Source organism: Anguilla rostrata, chromosome 9, assembly GCF_018555375.3.
Source record: "Anguilla rostrata isolate EN2019 chromosome 9, ASM1855537v3, whole genome shotgun sequence".
NCBI lineage: Eukaryota > Metazoa > Chordata > Actinopteri > Anguilliformes > Anguillidae > Anguilla > Anguilla rostrata.
Window position 1 is genome coordinate 20,379,354 of NC_057941.1, and position 23,374 is coordinate 20,402,727.

Consider the following 23,374-nt stretch of genomic DNA (forward strand, 5'->3'; position numbering starts at 1 on the left):
AGGCAGAGGGCTATGGTGCGCCTTCCAGAAAAAGATTGTGGGTAGCTGGTGTCTGCTTTAATTGTGGTGGAGAAAGGGGTGTGTGTCTGCTCTGTATTTTCATCTAAATATGCGCAGTTAAACAATCCCAGAAGGATCTGTTGTAACGCATGCCAGGTTTTAAATGAATTTGGGTTAATATCCAATAAATTTGTTGCCACCATATCAGTGTTGCAGCTGGTGACAAATCACCACAAATTAGTAAATCAGGAGCAGGCAGTATCTTTGTAAAGCAGTTTCTTTCTTTGCAACGAATATGGCCTGCCCTCCCTGGCTGACAGTTCTAAACAAAGCACAGCAAATTGCATACTGTAACGGCAGAGCTTGATTGTGTGCACCTGAATTAAAGTGCTCGGAGAGAATCGTTTTAACCATTTCATCAACTGTTATGATCATCCAAAAGAAAACAACGTACATAGATTAAAAGAAATAAGAAGTTATGCGCTTACGGTATCATACGAAGCTTACAAGTCTCATAATCACAAAATAGTCCCATTGATCTTGCTGTCAGGTTTTCCCCTGATAAGCTCCCTGAGCACACTTTACTGTGACCACTTTATCATGCAAAGAAAGTTAGTCATCTTCAGAATGAAACTCTGAATGTTTTTTTTTATGATCTGCACATAAATCCACCCCATTACGAAGTACAAGTCGCAATATAATATAGAAATTGATGTTGTTTTTTTCTCTTCCCAGTCATGGAGCCACCTTGAATTGGGTTTCTGTATTACTCTGAAAGTGAAGGATTACTTGCAATATTCTCTGACATTCTCATTGCTCAGGCAGCAGTACAGTCATGCCATTTATGCTTCTTTGCATTCCGTCAATAGTTTTGGTTTTGTCAGGTTTTTAGAAAATCAAAAACAGGGTAAGAATTCTCTCTCCATGGGATGAACAAGCATTTGAAATTTTGAGCCATGACCACTGTTCAGCCTGATCATTGCACAGCTATTGATCTTCTGTCAATTAGTTAGTGAGACAACTCACTGTAGCTTGGAGATGTCATTAAGGGGATTAGGGTTTTTTCTGGATGCCAGAATCCATTTTGAGAAAGCTAGTGTCATTTGCAAATATTTAAATAATTACCATGAAACAAATCAATTTCACGAAAAGAACTTTATCAAAGAGTAGAGGTGATATAATTGACAGATTCACAAGATACAGATCTCACCTATTCTTTATTTAAATCAATAGGACAGTTGCTGCATGCCTCTCTTGCTGTGAATCAATGCACTATGCACAAGTTACCAACAGCAACAATGCATAACTGAGGAGCTCGGAAGGTAAAGAGAGAGGGGGAGAAGAACGGGGAAAGAAAGAACAGTTGGCGGCAGCATTTAGACTACAGGGAACTATCTCCCCTCTCACACAGTGAGCGATTTGGTTGACCAGTTGCCAGAAGTCCACTCATTTTTTATGAACCTGAGCAATGACCAGTAACCTGAGCAACTGGGCAACAAGAGTTGCCAGAGAAAAGTTGTCTGCAGTTTCTTTGCATCTTGCATTTTTTTTTCCAACTGATGAGATACCATTTCCTGAACAATTGTTCCGCCCACTCATTTCAATGGAGCAGCTATAAAAATTACAGGGTAGGTTATATGGAAAATATGTAACTTGCTGTACCAAAATCAGTTTTGACCCCAAAATACATGGTGAGTTGTACACCACTATAGTAATGGCAAGCTAGCTACTGCTAGCTTGTGGAAGCTACTTTTCTGTTTGTGATTGATTACGGTGACATATTGTATATGCATGCAGCCTCCTCCATTTTACGGAGCCTTGATTCAGTGTACCGTACATCTCTACGTCTCATTACAAATGCGAAGTCCCTTGCTCACCATTGCATTCTTTATGATTTGGTGGGTTGGACATCATTGACCACTTGCAGACAACAGCACTGGTATCTTTTCTTATCTCTAAGTGATACTGGGTAAACTTACAGCTTACCTCTGTACCCTTCTCTGTCTCAGCTCTGGTAGTTACCAGCTACGCTCCTCCAAATTGTTGCTTTTTAATGTTCCCCGGGCTTTGACAGATCTGGGGAAAATTGAATTTTCCTACTATGCACCTTGGGCATGGAATAATCTGCAAAAAGATCTAGAATTAGACACATTTATATCCTTTGATGAATTTAAATGCATCATAAAGAATGTAGTGACTAAGGCATGTGGTTGTTTTTCTTGAGGCCATTGTGTTTGAATAGCCGTTTGTAGAGGGGAGCCAAACTGGGACCCAGAAAAGGCTGGCATTTGAACGAGCCTGCAGGCTGGGACTCATCCTGTACTTCAAAGAACCCAAGAGCCGTGTGATAAAACAATAAGTTACTCGGACTTCCTATGGATGAGCAGGCCACTTGGCTCTCTGGAATGTTGCCATCTGGACTCAACTAAGATAAGGGGAACTAGTCTCTTTGTTTATGGTTGTGGGGGTGTGTGTGTTGGGGCCATTAAGGGTAAAAAGATCATCAGGCCTCTGGCAAAATGGTGGGGCAACTGCACTTGACAGTACCACAGTGCCCTTATGTGGGCCCTCGTCATCACACTTTTTATTTCTTTTCTGGATCTGGACTCTAAACCATCTGTTTATCATATTTACAAACCCCGGAAAACCTTACAAACCATGCACATGTTTTCATTATATTACTGTATTATGCCTTATGTAATAATAACATGGATTGCATGTAAAATGGTTCAACAAAAGGGTATTTTCATGACAACTGCACCATAATATTACATCCACTTGACATGTTTGGTATGGGCGTATTCAGGGAAATTCAAGAAATTGAATGAAATATGTTTCATACCAAATAACATTTAATAAAACATAGTTTCAGAAACTCAGGGAAAAACTATCACAATGGAATGTCCTGTCTGGTAATCATCTCCTTTTCCCAATTTCCCCACTAATTGTTTTAACAGCCTCCAAATGGTGGGGGCCGAAATTCCAGATTTTATTATTCGGCCAGGTTAATTTATGGCAATGCCGCCTAGACCAAATGCAGGATTTGGCTTAAAAGGAAGGGAGACAAAGCAATCTAGGAAGATCGTAATCGACTTCCCACATTGCACATACTCTGTGCTCTGTGTGTAGCTAGACAAGGAAGATCGTAATCGACTTCCCACATTGCACATGCTCTGTATGTAGCTAGACAAGGAAGATCGTAACCGACTTCCCACACTGCACTGTGTTCTTTGCGTAGCTGAACAGGGAAGATCGTAATCGACTTCCCACACTCTGGTTTCGTGTGTAGCTGAACAGGCTGGGTAAGAACTTTTTACTCTGTATTTATGTTTTTAAACCTTCCGTATTTTATAATTGATTGTGAATTTGAAGCTAATGACCTACCTGCCTGTTAAATAAATTCTTATTTTTAACTTGCGTGGTCTTCATGACTCTAATCCATTTTATCTTCTTTTCAGCCAAAATTCCAATTAAATACTCAGGGGGACAATTATGACTAGGACCTACTGATCAGCGGTCTAGTACAGTGAAAGTCTTTAGTGAGGTCTTCAAGTTAGATAGGCGACCACGATCTGCCCGCTAACGGGATTGGTGTTGTATTGGTTCTGGTGTTTTGGCTTAAGAGGACCCATGGGCGTTATACGCCGGTTCTTGTCAAATTCGCCTTAAGGAATAGATACACACTGTCCTGGGCTCATAACTATCTATGCACAAAGGAAGGCATGTATTATGGTGGTCAGCCTCCTAACCTCTGGGGCCTTCACCGAACTGAGATTTAACAATAGTGCTAAACCCGGGAGCATATGTTGAGGAATGATGGCACAAGATAGAGTCGAGTGTAACCACTCCAAGATCCACGTATAGTTAAAACCAAATTTTAAATTCTAATTTCATTTGGAGTCAGATTATTACGAGAGTAAAACCTAGTAACTTTTACGCTTACTTGCTGTGGTCATGGATATATTTGATGTGTTGTTTGTGATTTGCATTTGTGAATATTCTGATGCTCCCATTGGAATATTGACAGTCCGGCGACAAGTCAGATATATCTCTGATGACAGCATACTCTCCGTTCACAAACGGGGCTAACAAGAATGTTACTTGTCCGTTTCAGGCCAGTTTTAAGCGGGATATGAAGCAGCGCCTTCATATCTGACCCGTGGCAACGGAACCAGTGCATCCTTAAGTATAATTGTGCCCTGTTCTTACGAACAGAGAAAAATAAGAACTTTTCTGGTTTTGAATCAATGCTACCCACTGTTTCCTAAATTATTTCATGAACCTTGGCCCTGTGTTTTTTCATCTTACCATCTGAAGAGAACGTGGTCATTCAAACTTTTTGTACCATGTACAGTACGTGTTTTGTTGAAATAAAAAAAAGATACATCACTGGAGAGGGGGAGGTTAATTTCTTTCCTTCATCAGACAAGTTTTGCAATACCCCTGATTATGATTGCATTATGTTCATATACAAAACAATCCAGTCGTTTCTTAAGGTCCTCTCTTTTGGTTTCAGGTTTCAGATCCAGTCCCTGGCCTCAGCCAATCACACACAGCCCATGGATTTCCTCGCAGAGTATGCCTACAACGAGTCATACTATGGCAACGGGACAGAGTCAGCCAACTCCACGGAGTGCGAGGGGAAGCACCGGTACAACTACTATGCCATGCTCCTCACCCTGCTCATCTTCGTCATCGTCTTCGGCAACGTGCTGGTGTGCATGGCGGTCTCCCGGGAGAAGGCTCTGCAGACCACCACCAACTACCTGATAGTGAGCCTGGCGGTGGCAGATCTACTGGTGGCCACGCTGGTCATGCCCTGGGTGGTGTACCTTGAGGTCAGACCCTTCTTTCCATCTCATAGTTGTCTTTGTGCACAAACAACCTATAATATCATTGTACTTTCCAAACTGAATGATGAAGGGAAAAAATGCATGAATGTCATTTTTTCAAATATTTTTATTTATTTATTTAACCTTTATTTACCCAGGGTAGGTTCGCTGAGCACGGATGTTCTTTTGCAGGAACCCCCTGCTTCACACTCATACACATTCACACCTGGGAGCTGCCCAGTACAACCACAATCCTCTATTGTTGGCCACTGAGCAGCTCCACTGGAGGAAGAGCACTTTTTATTTGGCCAATTAAATCAGGGGATGATTAGGTGGCAAGTTTTTGCGAGAGCCAGATCTGTGATTTTAGTCAGGACAGCGGGGATCCTCATTGCGAATAGTGTCATGGGATCTTTAATGACCACAGTGAGTCAGGACCTCAGTTTAACATTGCATCTGAAAGATGGCATCTCTTCCTGCACAGTGTCCCCATCACTGCACTGGGGAACTGGTGATGTTTTGACCAGAGGGAAAAGTTCCCCCTGCTGGCCCATGAACACCACTTCCAGCAGCAATTGAGTATTCCCTGGTGGTCTCCCATCCAAGTACTAACCAAGCCCACACTTGCTTAGCTTCAGCCAGTCGGCAGGAGCAGAGTGCGTGGTGGTATGGCTGCTGGTTAAATATTAAAATATACTATAATATACTAAAGAATATTAAATATACTGTCCTATTACAAATATTTAGATTTTTCTTTACCGCAGAGAGAAGGGATAATCAACACTAATTCTTTACATAGAATCAAAGGATCAAGATGTCATGATGCAAATATATAATCCTACAGTATATAAACAACAGTACATAGTGTATACAGCATAGGGAAAATATAAGTTTGCAAAGTAACTGATCTGAAAAAATACGATAGTGATTCATGCTGGTTTTATTTCAAAATAAGTGTTGTTCAGCTATAATAAAATGTCTTTATCCATGTCTGAAAATGCTATTTTCGCAGCTAAATTAACAACCTATAGGCTATGTACCATGATGTAAAAATAAAGCAATTTCTATTGTTATAAACTGCCGTTGTGTTCTCTATAGAGTTGCAGAAATGTAACAAATAGGAACATTTCCAGGCAAACTGGCAGAATGTTACGGTCTCTAAAGCGTGCTGTTGTGTTATTCTTCCTGTTATCTACAGGAATATGTAAGCAGATGGTGGTGCTGTGAGAGGTTCACACATCTGTATTCCAGCATGACTTAGATTCTGTACACATTTGGATGGCTGCTTTCTTTGGAAATGTACTGCATATTACCCAACACAAGTTGTTTTGGATAAAAACTGAACTGTATCTTGAAATATTTAAAACAGTTTAGACTTTGAAAGAGCTCTGCATGCCTAATGGTGGCCCAAGCCAGATAAAAAAAGTCACATGCATTATTCACTTTCTTATACTTGCTTACGTAATATGCTTCTTCTTACTAAGCGATTGTAAATAAATTATTTTTTCTGCTTATAAAACAGAACTCAAGTTAGTTCCTGCTCCTCAACGCTTTAGTTGCAATGTAAAACTTGTGTAAATGAAATGAATCTACAGCCATGAACTCTGCAAGCTTAGACAAGTTTGAGCCTGGTCTATGTTTTTAGCCAATCCCTCCCTGCTATGTGACCTTAAGGCCTGCAATCAATGTCACCGCATGGCGCAGTCAGGGGGCGCATGGCGCAGTCAACGCGGGCGCTGGCGAGTCACGCGTGGCATGGGCAGTCACGCGTGGGATGGCGCATAGGCTGCGCATGGCATGGATGTGGCTCCTGAATGTTGGTATTTTCAAGACCAGAGGCGAGCTGCGCACAGCTCGATGTCAGCCGCAGACCTCCCGCAGCATTGCACAGGATATTCATTTTAACTACAGTCACATAATTAAAATTAAAAGAGCGTTCACATTCAAGCATTTACTGTTATTCTTCTCATTATAGACAGGTGTAAGAAAAGGAACGGAATACAGTACCCCAGGGATCACAATGCAGTATAAGAACTACCATAAGTAATTAAAAATATAACTAAACACAGGAATTGGAACTTTTAAAATGAAAAAATACAATGAACAATAAATGAAAAGCATGCATTTTTCCTGCAAGATTTATAGTCAAAGTGGACAGCATATTATCTACGAAAACAGAAGGGGTGTAAATCGCAGACTAAGTCAACCCCAAAATTGCAATGAGCTACTCGATCTTGACTGACACATCACCAAAAGCAGCTCTCCTCCCATGCACGATGAGTCACAAAATTACCAAATGACTTAGACAAAGTGTCAAAATCCATGACGAAAATGCCACTTCCCCAGTGCCCTACGTAATGGAAAAGGTCCTAGCTGGAAGATGTTACAGTTGAATATGGGCAGAACTATGATTGACTAGCCATTTTAAAATTAGGAAAAAATAAAAAGTCTTCAGATAAACAGGTGCTTTGTTGTTCAGTGAAACCTTTAGTGCATTTGAAAATAGAGAAGTGTGTTTGTGTGTCAGAAAGTAATGCGTCATTGCTTTTATTGTCTGAGGTCTTCAGTTTTTTATTACCGTTTTGTTTTTGGCACAGGCCTATTAAGTGTCTGTTCATTTCAGTGGGAATCTGAGTCTGCCTGCTCCAGGGAATAGAAATATCTGGGACTCACAAAGCCTTCCTCATGATCAGTTACTGACAAGACAACATTGCCTTGCTGTCTTTTTAGCGCAAAGATGATACCACTGTGGTACCCACAGCTCACAACAGTCACTTCAGTGTACAGTTTGTTAGCTTTATCCATTCATCCAATTCTATAGATTCCCTTCATTCCTAAAATTTATGTTTGTTTTAGTCATGGTTGAAACAGCAGTGCATTTGTATGTAATTTTGCTTAGAGATTATCGATTATATTTTGCAGAGAAACAAATAATGTCCAAGTTTTGACCATGAAAATTTTGTTAAATGAAGTTGAAATCTGCGGCTTGTAGTTCCAATATTGACAGACATATTGTCTTTACCTGTCTGTGTAGTAAGGGTTCTGTTGTTGCATGATACTGGTACTGTTGTGGTACACAACTGTGGTGCTTATGATCAGATGGCTACCAGTTCAAATCCCAGGTGGAGCACTTGTGCTGTGTCATTGAGTAAGATACTTAAAAAAATTTAAAAAAACATTAAAAAGTAATGTTTACTATCTGCAGGTGATAATATAAATGCATTTAGAATAAAATACCTTCCTTGTTTCCAGAGGCTGCACATCTAGAACAGATTAATTTTAAACCGTTAATTCACAATTCTAAATATAGAGATAATTTTTTAGATGATAGTAAATGCATGTCTTTTGTAAAATAAGGCACACTGTACTTGCCACTGTAAAGCTGACAAGTCATCAGAAAATTTTTTCTCTAAATATATATTTTTAATATTTAATATTTATCCTTCCACATGGACAACAAATCTGAGCCAATCGAAAGCCAACACTAAAACTGAAATACCATCAAATACCCCAAAAGGTACACTTTAATGTTTAGTTTCAGAGAGAGAGAGAGCACACAGCTATTTTTGTGTTCCCCTTGCCTCAGGCTCCCATAATCCATTGCAAATTTGTTGTCCATGATGTTTACAAGGTGTTGGTGAAATGCTTGGGGAATTGTATTACAGTGCTAATTTGGAAGACCAGTTCTGCTAAGCATGACAAAATGTATAAAGGTTTTAGAAAAATGTAATTTCCAAAAATATATAAAGCTAATTTTGTAAGATTGCTACAATGAACATAAGTAAAAGCATACAGATTGAAGCAAGTCTAATGAATGTTTCCTTATAGCTTTAAGAATAGCTTTAATTCAAACACAGTGTTGAATACACATTTAGTATTTCTTAGTGATTAGATTGCCCTGGATTAGGTCTTCTGCTAGGGAAAGTAGTAGTAATAAATAGAATATGGATGTGGGGTATATTTTTAGGTTTTTTGAGCATCCTCAATTGTCTGTTCTCAAATAGAACTGTTTGTTCTTTAACTGCCAGCCCTTAAACAATTTCTTTCTTTTTTAATTGGCCCATTGCCCTGAGTTTCTTTGTATCTTTTGTGGTTTTAAATTCCAAGAATTAAAATGTTGACTGACCGCAACATGGCTTCTACTTGTCAGATAACAATATTGGCAGGGCTGCTCTTGTGTTTAAATCTGCTGACTTAATTACTATGAGATGCGGAAGATAACTGCTCTCACCTGGCAGATATTCTGAAGAACACATTATAGCTGCCACAGAACTTTACTTTGCAATGTAAAAAGTTATAAGCTTATACTAAGTGTATAATCTATATAATGTGATGTATATATATATTTTTTTGCCCTTTTTATAAAAAACAAACATACTCATTCTGCAATTGATTTTGAAATCCTCAAACATTGTTAAACATTCAAAATGACTTGAAATTAGGCAGGCTAGTAAAACATTATGCAAAGATTGCATAGACCATTGATCTTGATTTTGTCTGAGGCGTTTTGTTAGAGCAGTGATACATGCTACACCCAGATGGCATTGATCGGTGCCAATGCAAGCTATGGATAGCAGTCCCATGGGGAAATGGGCAATTGGGAGAACTGGCTGATCTGGTTGCATGTACAAATCTGTTCGTCCCAGGTGTATTTAGCCATGCAGTGCTCCTGCGCAGTGTGTGTTGTAGCGGCTTGGCTTGTGGACTGCCGACTGAAATGCAGTAGCGCCTCACAGTTGCACGTCCCATGACAGTACACCACCTACTGAACTGACAGAGGGTGTTGGCATGAACTTGCAGTTGCCACTTGGAATTCCAAATTTCAGAGAAAATGGCAAAGAAGTATGAAAACGTACTCTGTAACTTCCTGTCCCAGATTACCAGCACATCTCCTAGTATACAGACATGTAATCATGAATATCTGTATTTGTCGAAAAGAATGTAGAAGCATGCAACCTCATGCATGACCATTAATGCAAAGAAAAAGTGGAATTGGATGGTGGTAGCTTTAGTCTTGATAATATTCTCAGTGGCATCACTGAGCAGTCACGGCTGTTATGCAGTGTCTAATTGTGTACTGTTTCCTCACATTGATTCAGAATACTGAATATTGTCTGCTTTTTGTTTATTGCATATTGCAGATAATTCAATATTTCTTTGTAGATGTCCTCCAGGTAGTTAATGCTCCAGTAGAGGCTCCAGTCAAGTCTGAAAACTGTGATTGTCAAGAGAAAAACAAAAAGAGAAAACACTTGCATTTAATTGCGAGTCAAAGTTAAGGACCAAAGCAGATTGAATCTGGGCCTGAATGTCAAATTACATAAATTGCCTCCAATCTCTTCTTTTCAGGTGGTGGGAGAGTGGCGGTTCAGCAGAATCCACTGTGACATCTTTGTTACGCTAGATGTCATGATGTGTACTGCTAGCATCCTGAATCTCTGTGCCATTAGCATTGACAGGTAGGTTCTCCCTCAAATGCACATTAAACCCTGTGCAGAACAAGACAGCTGGCATCGTGTCCAATTATCAGGTGGTGCTTAGATGACCTCTAATGTTGCAATAAAACTCCCAAATACACATATTTGCAGATTAAATTCTACTGAAAGCATGTCGATTGGGCTGTAAAAACCACAGCTGAATAAAAAAACAGCATGCTAAATCGGTATTAAAAATTAAATGCATTAAAGCTTCTAAGCAGTGTTAAAGACTAGTGGTTTGTTAGAATGCTGCTGATGATGTTGTTTCTGTTTCTGCTCATGCATAGTTATGCGTTTAGTGATCACTGTAATGATTGAAGTTATTCTCTTTATGTTTGCATAGATGAAAGTATACGAAATATACAATGCTCAATTTAAATTTAGTAAATTATAGTTCTTCTGACATATTTGGGTTTTTAAAGGATCTGGAGGCATGTATTAGGCGGTGTATCATTTGCAATCAACATCAATCAAATCAATGGCACGTAATCAGTAAGAGAGGCTTACTATTCCTGAAGGATTCCATCCCAGCTTAGACGGTGTACTCATTAGAAATAATTGTTAAACCCCTCTTGTGAAGACAAATGGCTACAGCCAGACCAAATCAGAAAGAAATTTGGAAATTAAACTGAAATTGAGAACAATACATGTATTATACTATTGCAGTATATTTGCCATTTTATAAATGTTTGAACTTATGAAACACATTTTTGAAAAATAATTTCTTAGACCAGTGAATTTGTATGGTCTTTCAAAATGCTGTACAGTCAGCCTTCCTTGGAAAATATAATTTATTGCAGTCTGCAGTTTATTTAAAATGGAAGTTTCAGGAATTATGAGGGTAATTTGTCTGTGACAGTACAGAGCTACTTAACTGTGTAGCTCTGTGATAGTGCTCTGGTCGTCAGTGCATAGCCTGCACCTTCCTGTATTGATCAGAGTTGAGAAGTGGTCCAGTCTGTCATCTCTGACGTCAGTAGGTCTTGGTTCGATCACTCTTGCAGGAGGTTGGTGTTTCTGGCCCACTTCCTTTGAATGTCACCTTTTGCTGGATTGGTGTATTGATTATTGAAATCCTGAAAGCCTTCTGAGCTATTGAGATGTTTTGCCCATTGCCTTTGTGTATTTATCACGCCGAATGGTGTCAGGTCTTTAGACAATATGTAATATTTATACAAAGGGAAACTGTGATAATTTATTATTAAACACAAGTATCTAGGTAGGTGTGGATTCAGATATTCCTCAATTACCATGAATTAAAAATAAAAGAAAGTGTGTCATATTTTTAAATGGATTGTGATGGGTTATTGTATACATGATAGACCTACTAATTGTTTGTATGTGGGTAGATGACCACAGTAGCCAAGATAGCCACAGTAGCCTAGTTAAAAAGTAGTTTTTTTAACTAGAAACACCACAACCGTTCATTTGACCATTGTCAGATTAAGAAAAGTAATAAACTTGCCATAAGGAAATTCATGTGGCTCCCCTTTCAAGAATTTTCCTAGACATATACACAATATGACCAAAAGTATCTGGATACCCCTTGTTCTCCGGCTGTTTTTCATGGTTTAGGCTTGGCCCCTTAATCTAGTGAAGGCAAATCTTAATGCTACAGCATACAATCACATTTTAGACGATTCTGTGTTTCCCCAACAGTTTTGGGAAAGCTCTTTCCTGTTTAAGCACGGCAATGTGTTACAGGTCTGACGTGGAATAAACCCGCCACTGTATCACATTTAAATTTTTTATTAATTCTGAAAACAGAAGGAGAATGGACATATATGAGTTCGCTGCACCGGATTACCACACCATTTACAGATAGCATTAACAGAAGATAATCTCTGATTTTACTTTCACAGTGTCGCAAAAATAAAGAAAACACTTTACCCTTTACGGTTCAGTTACCTTGTGCCTGTTTCAATTACCAAAATAAACATATTTCTTTACAGAGTATCAATTCCATATATCAGTATCACATTTCACAATTCCAAAAAGACCAGCAATCTCACACAGTCACTAAAACTAATTAACAAAGATTTTTAGGCTTATTAATCTCTATAGCTCTACATTTAACTGAATACTCCCACCTACTGGACAAACAATTATTTGCACTCCACTAGCAATATTGAACGAACCTCATTTCCCCACGAAACTGGGTAATACAGTTCCGTGCATTTTCCCTGTGTTTAAGCTAACTGTTTCACATGTCCCTTTTAATACCAGATCCGTGCACTTTAATGCATTAAGTTGCCGAGTATTAGCTCAGCTACTGATATTCCCACGTTCCCTTTCCGAGTTAGTGCTGGGAATTATTGTTTCAGATTCGCTTTCGCTCAGGCAGGATGTAGGCTACTAATAAAGTCGCGAATCTTCCTTCAATAAACACAGGATGCATCGGCTTCGGAACGTCACGATACCCGGTATCATTTATTCATGTCTGAATTTACTCACAGCAGGTAGCTGAGCATATCGTAAAATAACTTCGGTCGGCTACTGTGGCTATCAAGCTACACACGCTTGGTACACTTTCGCGGCCATTCTGTTTCCCGTCTCCCGGTTCCTTTCGCAAAACGGCGCTTAATGATCTAAATATTTCACAATCCATACCCGATTATTTTAGTTTACATTCCGAAATTGAATATTTAACCATCATCACCAAATATTTTCCAAAATGGACGGCGACCCCGTTCAGAAACACAGTGTATTCGCGCCACAATCTCACTGACGATCATGTTGCCATTAAACCTCATACTAAAACATATCACTTTCTACTTTCTATTACCGCTACACACTAACCGATTGCAGGAGTGAATATTACCTTACCTGAAAACAGAAGGAGAATGGACATATGAGTTCGCTGCACCGGACTACCACACCATTTACAGATAGCATTAACAGAAGATAATCTCTGATTTAACTATCACAGTGCAGACCCCTGCAGTTAGTAGCGCCACCTTACTGCTCGGAGGTGGATATGCCCTCTCCATTAACCAACTGAATATGACTCCGTACACTGTCTTCAGTTCAGAGTGTGACAAATGCACACAGCAAGGTCCATATAGAAATGGTTTTGCCCTGACCTCAACCCCATCCAACACTTGGGATCAATTGGAAAGCCAACTGTGGGCCAGGCTTAATCATTCAATCAGTGCCTGACCTCACTGATGAGGTCTTCTGACTGAAAGGAAACAAATCCCAACAGCAATACTCAGGTAGTATACAGCCTTCCCAGAAGACTGGACCAAATCCATTTTAATGTCCAAAATTTTGAATGAGATGTTGTATCTCAGGTGTCCACGTACGTTTGGCTATGTAGGTCAAAATGCCAAAAGCGAAACTGCTTAAAATTGTGTCTGTATTTTACTGGTTATAAAGTGATCTAGCATGAATGAGAGGCAATGCCTGTTTCTCAGACATGCTATTCTAACATTATGTTATCTGTCAATTTCACATGGTTTCCTAAAGGACTGAAGTACTTACAGTGCCCACCAAGAGTATGGTAACAGTTGAAATTAATTATTTTTGCTCTATACTTAAGGCATTTGGATTTATTTGAGATCAAAAGGTGACATTACGAGAAAAAAAAAACATTACAAAAAAACAGCTTTGATTTCATGGTGTTTACATGCATACATTTTACAGAAACTGCTTTTTTTTTTTACAGCTGGTTGCCTGTACTTTTGTCTCATATTCATCTTTTGATCTCAAATCCAAATGGCTTAAATATATGGCAAAAATAAGATTTCACTCTACCATTCCCATACTTTTAGAGAGAGTCTTTCAAAATATAAAGGTGGATCTTGCACTACCAAATATGAAATGATTTTGTATATCTTTTGAAATGGCTAAACTTGCTGAGATGAAATAGACCCTGACTGGGTATTAGTAGAATGTGACTTCACATCTCTTTTTAAACCAGTTGAGGCTCTTACGCAGATGGCAATAGATGGGTCATGTGATAATGAGGGTAATCTCATTCTGTCACATTCCAAGGTAATTTAGCAGGAAGTGCAAATATAAAACAGTATTTAGGATTTAGTGGGTAACACTTTACAATAAGGTTACATGAATTGGAATTGACTAATTGATAACTAGTTGTTAGTAGTTGATAACTACTAACGACTGAAAATGTATCTATACAGCTTTGTTAATGTATTTGAAGATCATTACTTCATGTGGGAGTGAGGTTTGGTCTAGTTTATTCAGAACAAATTAAGTTGAAAAACCAATCAGAGTTATGTACAAGTTAGACATTGCATGAAGGAAAAAATACATTTTGGATGAGAAAAGAACCCAATAGTGGACTTTTTTGCAGTTGCCTCGGCCTCTTTTTTATTTATCTTCTATATGATATTTTTTTACTTTAAGTTTCGTTGATTTTTAATATTATTTCCTGCCTGGGTGTGGCCAAAACTGTACTGTTGACTTTTACTGTAAACAGGCAGATGTCCTTAGTTATGGGTGTGGCTGGATGTCAGAGAAACAGAATTAAAGAATTGTTTAATGCAAATGAGGAAATGGCATGGTGATTTTTTCAGCCTGTCTGTTTCCCTCATCTTCCTGTTCTTTCCCCTCTTCTACCCCCACTCTCTTGCATCCTTTCCTTCCCATGTTCTAATCTCCCTCCGATATCTCCCTCAGATACACAGCTGTTGCCATGCCAATGCTGTATAACACACGCTACAGCTCCAAAAGAAGGGTTACTGTAATGATTTCTGTGGTCTGGGTCCTGTCATTTGCCATATCCTGCCCCCTCTTGTTTGGATTAAATAATACAGGTAAACAAGACTTTTTGCTTGCGCATGTTGAGCAAAGCGACAGTTTATTAATGGTGTGAGGAATTGTGAAATTTGTAATGAACAACCTTACCCTAGGGTATTGCTATACCACGGAGTGCTGTGTCAATCATAGCGCTTTACCATGGAGCATGAATTTGCTGGGACTCCAGTTAACCCCTTAACTATGACCAATAATTAATAGTCAGAATTATTTTTATTTTTCCTTGTGAAGAAAATGTAATGTTTGTGTTTAAGTCAAAGTTAAGGACACGGGTTGATTGAATACAGGCCACTGTCTTGATTGGATCATGTGAGTCTATGATTGAAAGGTCAAGAATGTACAAGCCAGCCTGAGCAAAGATGATTAACTTAATTTCTCATACCTTACTATTACCCATATGTTTTGCTGAGCAGTTCCAGTTTAGCCTGAATGGTGCTGAAGCCCAAATTGGGCTCCACCTTATTCTTAATAATCATAACAGAAAGAAGAAGAATACAGAATCTACTATTTTGCCAATTAGCTGATATCTAATGGAGCAGAATTAACAGTGCACTTCACTAATTATTTTGACTGTGAAAAAGAAAAAAAAAAAAAAACATCAATTTACTTTGGAGACCACCGAGCATAACAAAGAGATCTGAAATGTACTTTTTGATTTAAAGCCCTATTTAAATCGGTTTCATGTGAACTGCTGAAAGACAGTGACCAGTGCAATCAAGCTGAAGGCATTTAAATGTGATGTGAAGCAATCAGTAAAATGGTTCATTTTTTCCCCTCAGGTAAGGTATGGCCCTGCATTCAATTTTTAAATTGAAATTGACCCATTTTTTTCCACAAACTGCCTCTGATGAGACCGCAACTACTGCACCACTGCCTGGCTGCGCTGAGCCCACCTGTGGAACAGGGGAACCGTGGTCATTGCAGACCCACCCAACCCCCCCATACCACAGGTGGACTCTGCCATTTCAGAGCAACCAGCAACATAGTAGTTGTAGTCTTGTAGGAGGCAGTTCGTGAAAATTCCTGAGTTTTGGTCGGTAATACTTATTTGAGCATCCCAGGGTATTACAAAAGCACCCTCCATGGGGTCTCAGTTTTGTTTTTTCCCCTCACAATTCATTGTCGAACTCATTGAAAGTCAGCAGTCTAGTAATAGGAATAGCTTGAGCCGCTGAGACAAACCAACCAACCTCTTGTTTCCAGATGGCTGCACCCTTGTGCAACTAGCTGCAAAAAAGCAAACTGTAGTTCATTTTCCTGGAGAATATGGGTCAATTTCAGATTTGAATGCAGGGCCATATCGTATTTAAGGTAAAAAAGCAAATGTACCAGAGTCTTATTACTGAGTGCTTCCCATCTCCTTTAAATTGATTCCTAAAACAGGGTCATGATAATTACCAAATGAATTAACTGTGTGTATTGTTTATATCTCACCAGCCACCACTGCTGTGTATATATGAATATATTTATATATGCACGTGTATGTGAATGTGTGTGTGTGCTGTGCATTCCAGCCACCCGTGAAGACGCCCTCTGTGTAATCGCCAACCCCGCCTTCGTGGTGTACTCCTCTATCGTGTCCTTCTATGTCCCCTTCATCATCACCTTGCTGGTTTACGTACAGATCTACGTGGTGCTCCGGAAACGGCGGAAACGCGTGAACACCAAGCGCAGCACCCGGAGGACGGATGCTGACGCTGCCACGAAGGTGCGTTCTCCGCCTCTTTGAGGATGCACAAACAACGTGTAGCCGAGGAGAGGCTGGGGGGAGGGGGGGGTGTTACCGTTTTGGGCTGTGCTTCTGTTTTCGTGCGCTTTGCAATACAACGGTAATTACGATTTCCCACATTTGGCTTTTGACCCGTCTTGCGATTGATTTCTGTAGCTGTTTCGTTATAATGGCCTGTTCCAGATCAATGAACTCTGCCAAAGATATTATTCATCATGAGACAGAGGACGAAGCAGAGAGAAAGCAAGAGAGAAAGAAAGATGTTGAGAGTGGAAAAGGAGGAAGAGGGAAATGAGATTCCTTTGCTTTTACCCTTCTGAATTTATCCAGCATCTATTTTTCTTTGCATGGTGATGAAAGTGCTTATGTAAATAACAGCACCGTCATCATTTAGAAAGAGAGAGACCTATTTTCCTGACTTGAAACAAAATAATTTGCTTCTAATGTGTTCCTTTAATGTGTATTTATTTAGATCATGAATTACAATATTGTCATTTTCAAATGATCACGTTAGGTATTAAAAAGGAATACATACCTTCTTCATTTATAAGGAAATCTGTAAGACGAAATTAATTTTTGTACCCAATTGCCTTTGGTCTACAACAAATATTTGTCTGAAATCTCCAGTTATTATATATACTGTGTATTAATATATATAATATATATTATGTCCCAAATGTATTAAGATGTCCTTAATATTATTGTGGGGTAATGTAGAAATTACAGCATTTTTTATAAACATGGTGAAACCAAAATGTATAAAAATGTTTTATTACAAGTCTAAAATTGTGGAGTATAGAGTCAAATGTAGGAAAAAAATTTGTCTTTGTCCAAAGCCTTATGGAGCTCACTAATATATATATATTATATATATATAGTGGCCTCATTGCGGCATATGGAAAGTGAAGACAGGAATGCTGTCTCCTCCAAAAGCTCTTACTACTGTTGGACAAGTACACTTGTGCAGGCAGTGTTCAGGCATTCGGTTATCCAGTGGCAGTCCACTGCCCACGATGACGCCCATGTTGAACAGGGGCCCAACAGGAGTCACCTACCGGCCTGATCTTTCCCTTCTTTCTGTGCAGGAGAAGTGTACTAACGTGGAGGACGTGAAACTCTGCACTGTGATTGTCAAGTCGAATGGCGGCTTCACTCTAAAAAACAAGCAAGTGGTAAGGCAATTGGCCTTTTCTATTAAACAAAGAAAGGATTAATTTTGTTTGTCATCTTAATGTAAAATACCACACCCCCTGACTCTATGTTAATTAGAATATGTTTTGGATGCTACATAAAGAATTTATCAAGCATGTCTTCCTTCATTAGCTGTAAATAATGCCCATATATTACTCTTGTCATAAGCACACAAACTTTATGACCGCCTTATAACAACCTGGTGGAGTCTATGCCCTGGCGCGAACAGGCAGTCCTGGTCACATGTGGTGGTACAGCACCCTGTTACACTGATCTTTCCATTTTTTGTCGTTCAAGACAACCACAGTTCAGTTCAAACATGTGTTTTACTGTGTACAGAGATTAATTGTACAGAAATGAAATGCCATGATCACGAAGCTTTTAAGTGCCCCTTATCTACGGTAGGACACTTCGCACACAATAAAATGTTCGGCGTTAATTACATTTTAACAGATGTTACATGTCATAAAGGGATTATGTGTGATCTCTTAAACTCGATTTAATTAAATGCTTGTGCAATAAAAAGATGACTGCTTGTAGATGAAATGTACCAGGGCACGCCCACACTGAGCCACTCTGCGGTGTTTTGGGCCAGATTCTGATTCAGGAGGCTGTGCAGCACAGTAACCACATGGAGCTGGACATGATGAGCAGCAACAGTCCCCTTGAGAAGAAAAAGCTGGCACCCGAGGCGAGCGGGCAACATCTCTGCACACCCGGCTCCTCGAACCCGTGCCCGAGCTCGGCGCCCCCGACCCCGGCGGTCAGCCGGGCCAACAGCGAGAACGGCCACGCGAGAGACGCGGACGCTCCCAAGACCGGCAAGGCCTTCGAGACCCAGGCACTGCCCAACGGGAAAACCCGCACCTCCGTCAAGACCCTGAACAAACGGAAGATCTCTCAGCAGAAAGAGAAGAAAGCCACACAGATGTTGGCTATTGTTCTGGGTAAGATAGCCAGTTTTTTTCCTTTTCCTCCCACCTTCAAGCACTGGAGACTCTATTCTGGGATATCTATGCAAACCATAATAGTCTATGAATGCAACATAAATGTCAAATATGACGTTAGTAATATGAACATCTGTCAATAGATTGTGTTTTGATGTTGTTCTTCATGTACAATACGGAAAATTCTAAAACTGCAACTATGAAAATTAAGACATTTTAAAGTAGAAGATCACTTTTTTCTCTCTCTCTCCCTCTTTGTTTTCCAGGTGTATTTATCATTTGCTGGTTGCCGTTTTTCATCACGCACATTTTAAACACTCACTGCACAACCTGCAAGGTCTCCGTGGAGATGTACAACGCTTTCACTTGGCTGGGATACGTAAACAGCGCAGTCAACCCCATCATATACACCACTTTCAACGTCGAGTTCAGAAAGGCTTTCATTAAGATACTGCACTGCTGAAGAAAAAAAAATATTCCTGAAGGGAACATGGAAAGAGTGAGAGAGACAGAGAGAGATAAACAGCCATGCCTTTCCTGACAGCGCCTGCTCCGTTTTTGGAGTTTGGGTTTGTTAGCACGTCTCCAATGCTTTGTTACCTTCAGTTCGAAGAGGGAGTTCAAGCAAATCCTTGAAACAGGAGATACACGGGACCTTTTTTTTTTTTTTTTTTTTTTTACAAAGACAATAGTCTTTTGTCCTGCTTTAAACAGAATGTAAATTCAGCGGTCTCTGTGATCTCATTGGAATGTATAATAGCCCAGGACCAGTCAATTAAACAAATTTGTTTGGCGTGCTACTCTGGTAAAGACCTGAGTGTGCTGGATTTAAGGAAAAGGGGACCAGTAATACTCACTATCCACCCTAGTGCTGGAACCAGCCCAACACCAGCTGGGGCCAATGCTGGCTCGTCGTCAACATTATGATTGATTGCTTTTTACATTGCATTACCGGTATTGAACGCTGTTGTCTGCTCGGATCAAGACGAATGTCTGGACTTTGCTTACAATCGTAGTTCTGGGTCTTTATGTAGGAACCAAGTCCCGTATTAACCCATTTGTCTGCCAGCCTAGTGTTCCTGTTCATTTGTTTTGTTTTGGTTTTGTTGATGACCTTTACAGTGTGCCCTTGTTGAGCTCTCCTCATTGTTGAATGCAGAAGCTAATGGAACCTGTGGCTCTGCCCACAGCCTTCTTATGGCAGACACAATGAAGGCTACCAGGCTGTCATGCATTGAGTGCAAAAGACAACATGAAAAACCCTCCTGAAAGTGCTACTAAGCAAGTCAGTATTGTTCTTTCTGTACAGTGGAAAAAAGGGTAAAATGAGTCAGAATGGTTTCTGCACTGCAGTGAGAATGGAATATAACAAGCTGCCCTGGTTCCAGCTCTATCATCAAAAAGAGGTGTAAAGAGCCAGGATATTTACAGCTCTGTAGTGGGAAAAGAGTATAAATGAGCCAGCCTGGTTCCAGCTCTATAGTGAAAAGGGGTATAAATGAGCAAGGCTATTTCCAGCTCTGCATTGGGAAAGGAGTATAAATGAGCTAACCTGGTCCCAGCTCTACAGTGAAAAGGGGTATAAATGAGCTAGGCTATTTCCCTCTCTACAGTGGGAAAGGAGTATAAATGACCCAGCCTGGTCCCAGCTGTATAATGAAAAGGGGTATAAATGAGCTAGGCTATTTCCAGCTCTACAGTGGGAAAGGGATATAAATGGTCCTAGTTCTACCATGTGAAAGGGGTACATATGTTCATTTGGTCAGTTTAAGACATCAATGTTTCTGACTAAATTAACAAAAAGCACAACGTGAGAGGTTTATACTGGAATAGTCTGGGTTGGTGAGTAGGTGTGTGGGGGGCAGGGGATTGGAGAATTCTGGTTGGTTCTATGTAAATTTGTTTGAGAACAAGACATTACCAACATTATATGGATTAATATGTCAAACCATATATTTTACCAAATACATCCAAGAAATACCATGTGCAAAAATGCAACAGATTGTAAGCTTGGAATTCATGTAATGCTTTATTGAAATATATGTATGAAGCAATCTTACCTCCTCAGAAATGCTACAAATCCACTAGGCAGGAGTATGAGTATCTGTACACATGTAATATTTAGAAATACATAAAATGTAAATATTGCTAAGTAATTTAAGCCCGTGACAAAAATTTGAATGCATGTTACATTTATTGTTCAAATTAATTTTCATAGTGTGTATATTCTTTGTTTGGTGTTATTATTATAAAAGGTAACAAGGACTTACTTCTTCGTATTTGAACTCTCTTGCACAGTAATGGAATATCAATTTTCCTGCACACCATATACATTTTAGAAAGTGGTTCTTTAATCATATGTGTATATAATACTGAAGTTATGAAATCATCCACTTTGTTTTAAAAGTTGCACTTCACTTTAAATAAAATGCACTGCATGTGTAGGCAATCGTTCAAATAAACAAGATCATTTATGACAAAAATGGAAACACTTTAGAAATGGTGGACCAAGGAGCTTGTATTGTACAGTTTATATGAGTGTTTTTTTACTGGAGAAAACAGTGTCACCCTGTATCATTCTGTATTTAAGGTAGAAAAATGTTGATTCTGTATAATGAAGCTCAGTAAAGCATATTCAAAACAGTAAAGCATATTTTGTGGGGTGGTGAGACAGGGGTGGTGGTCAGGATGGTGGCAGTGTGTCCCAGCTGGTTTTTGTGGTTTCCTGTCAATCAGCTGCCAATTAAGGCCTTGAGAAGAAGGCATGTGGATTATTTAGCCAATCAATGACTTGAATGGACAATTGGTGCCAAGAACACTCCACAAACCAGTGGCCCTCCAGGAAACTGTGGCCCTCCAGGACTGGAATTTGACACCTGTGATATAGAGAATTATTTCTTTTTCAGAAAGAGCAGAAGAGAAGAAAAAAAATGTTCTTGTATGAAAAAACTGAGTGTGCCTATTACAGTGTAAGTATTTTAAAAATAAGGATTTATTTGAAAAAAAAAAAAACCATCAAGAATAAGACACAAGTGCAATTCCATTTATTTATGAAATGTAAAATGTTATTTGTCAAAGTATTTCACAATTTGGTTATTAATGCTGGTTGCAAATGGTTGCTGTATTGGTCTATAGCTGGTTCTAGGCATTGGCGACATAGGCGGTGGCATCATCCATCTGGGGGGAAGGGGGGCGGCAAGAGTCTGCAAGAGGTAGCAAATAAAGTCGAAAAATTCTTGTGTTGTGTTCATGATAGTCAGTGAAGTCCCCCCAGTCCATGATTGCCACCTCCCCCTCAAAGCCGAGATCGCGACCTTCACCCACCCTCCCCATTCGATCTCTTGCCTAGGACAAAATAAAGGCTTGAGCCATCCCTGACACCAAATACTGATTCAACGTCTTATTTATTTATTTATATATATTTTTTTTTTTATATGAAGCTACATTCAAGATCTTGGCCTGAGAGAAACTACTAAAGACGTTTATATTGCTAAAATTAATTTGGTGGAATAAATATATATTGATCCGTCAATATATTATTATTATATTATTTATTATAGTAAATGTAATAAGTGAGGTAAAACATGATTTTGAATTTAAATCGACTTACTACGTGTATCACTTAAATGTGTGTTTTGTACTGATGTCTTGTCTCTGCCACAGTGCACTAATCTATAGATGGTGGTTCTGTTCACCTTGTGCTATCTTCACCACACAAAACTGATGCTTCCAATAATGAAGCTTTGTATTGTAACAAAATATGTGTTCATACTATGATACACAACATATATATAATATATATTTTGTAATACTTCTTGTAAATACCAAACTAATGAATATGAATAAATGTCATACTGTATAATGTAGTTTGTGTGTTGAAACATTTCTACAATGAACACACTGACTTCTACCTTAAATTTGCTTCACGTTGTTAATAAATATTTTGGGTTGAGTATCCAGGGTGGCTGTGTCTTGTGTTTTGCATAAAGGTTGGCTTGTAAAGCAGTTTCTAAATGCTACTATCCTGTGTGGTGTAACTGAGTCACATTTCACCAGTGGGAGGGTGGGGGATGGCTGGGGGTGAGCAGAAAATGAATCAGAAAATTTTATATTTCTGGAAGGGTTTGTCGATTGGCATTTCATTCTAAAATGGTGAACCTTTCAGTGTAATCATGCACCTTATGGTCTGGTGTCGAATGCTGCCCAAGCTGCCACTGACTGTGACTGGCTGCCCTGCAGCACGACACGTAGTGGGGCGTATAGCTGCCCAGAGAGGGTGGGTGCCTGTGTCATTGCACCCCATTGACTTAGTTGGTCATTCATGCACACATCGCCTGCCTGCACCAGCCATTCAGCTGGAGGACTGGAGAGGAGCGCATGTGATCCATGGAGGCGGTTGCAGGAGTGAAGCAGACC

The 23,374-nt window shown here is 39.5% G+C and overlaps 1 protein-coding gene across 1 annotated transcript in view; it reads left to right on the forward strand.

The window, feature by feature from the left end:
* Positions 1–19,604, forward strand: part of drd2b (dopamine receptor D2b) — a 39,006-nt gene extending 19,402 nt beyond the window's left edge. The window contains exons 2-8 of the mRNA XM_064350985.1: positions 4,517–4,838; positions 10,182–10,291; positions 14,954–15,090; positions 16,606–16,799; positions 17,906–17,992; positions 18,607–18,958; positions 19,225–19,604. Coding sequence (XP_064207055.1) covers positions 4,560–4,838; positions 10,182–10,291; positions 14,954–15,090; positions 16,606–16,799; positions 17,906–17,992; positions 18,607–18,958; positions 19,225–19,421 — 1,356 coding nt within the window. The 5' untranslated portion in view covers positions 4,517–4,559 and the 3' untranslated portion in view covers positions 19,422–19,604. The remainder of the gene's footprint in view (positions 1–4,516; positions 4,839–10,181; positions 10,292–14,953; positions 15,091–16,605; positions 16,800–17,905; positions 17,993–18,606; positions 18,959–19,224) is intronic.
* Positions 19,605–23,374: the final 3,770 nt, after the last annotated feature.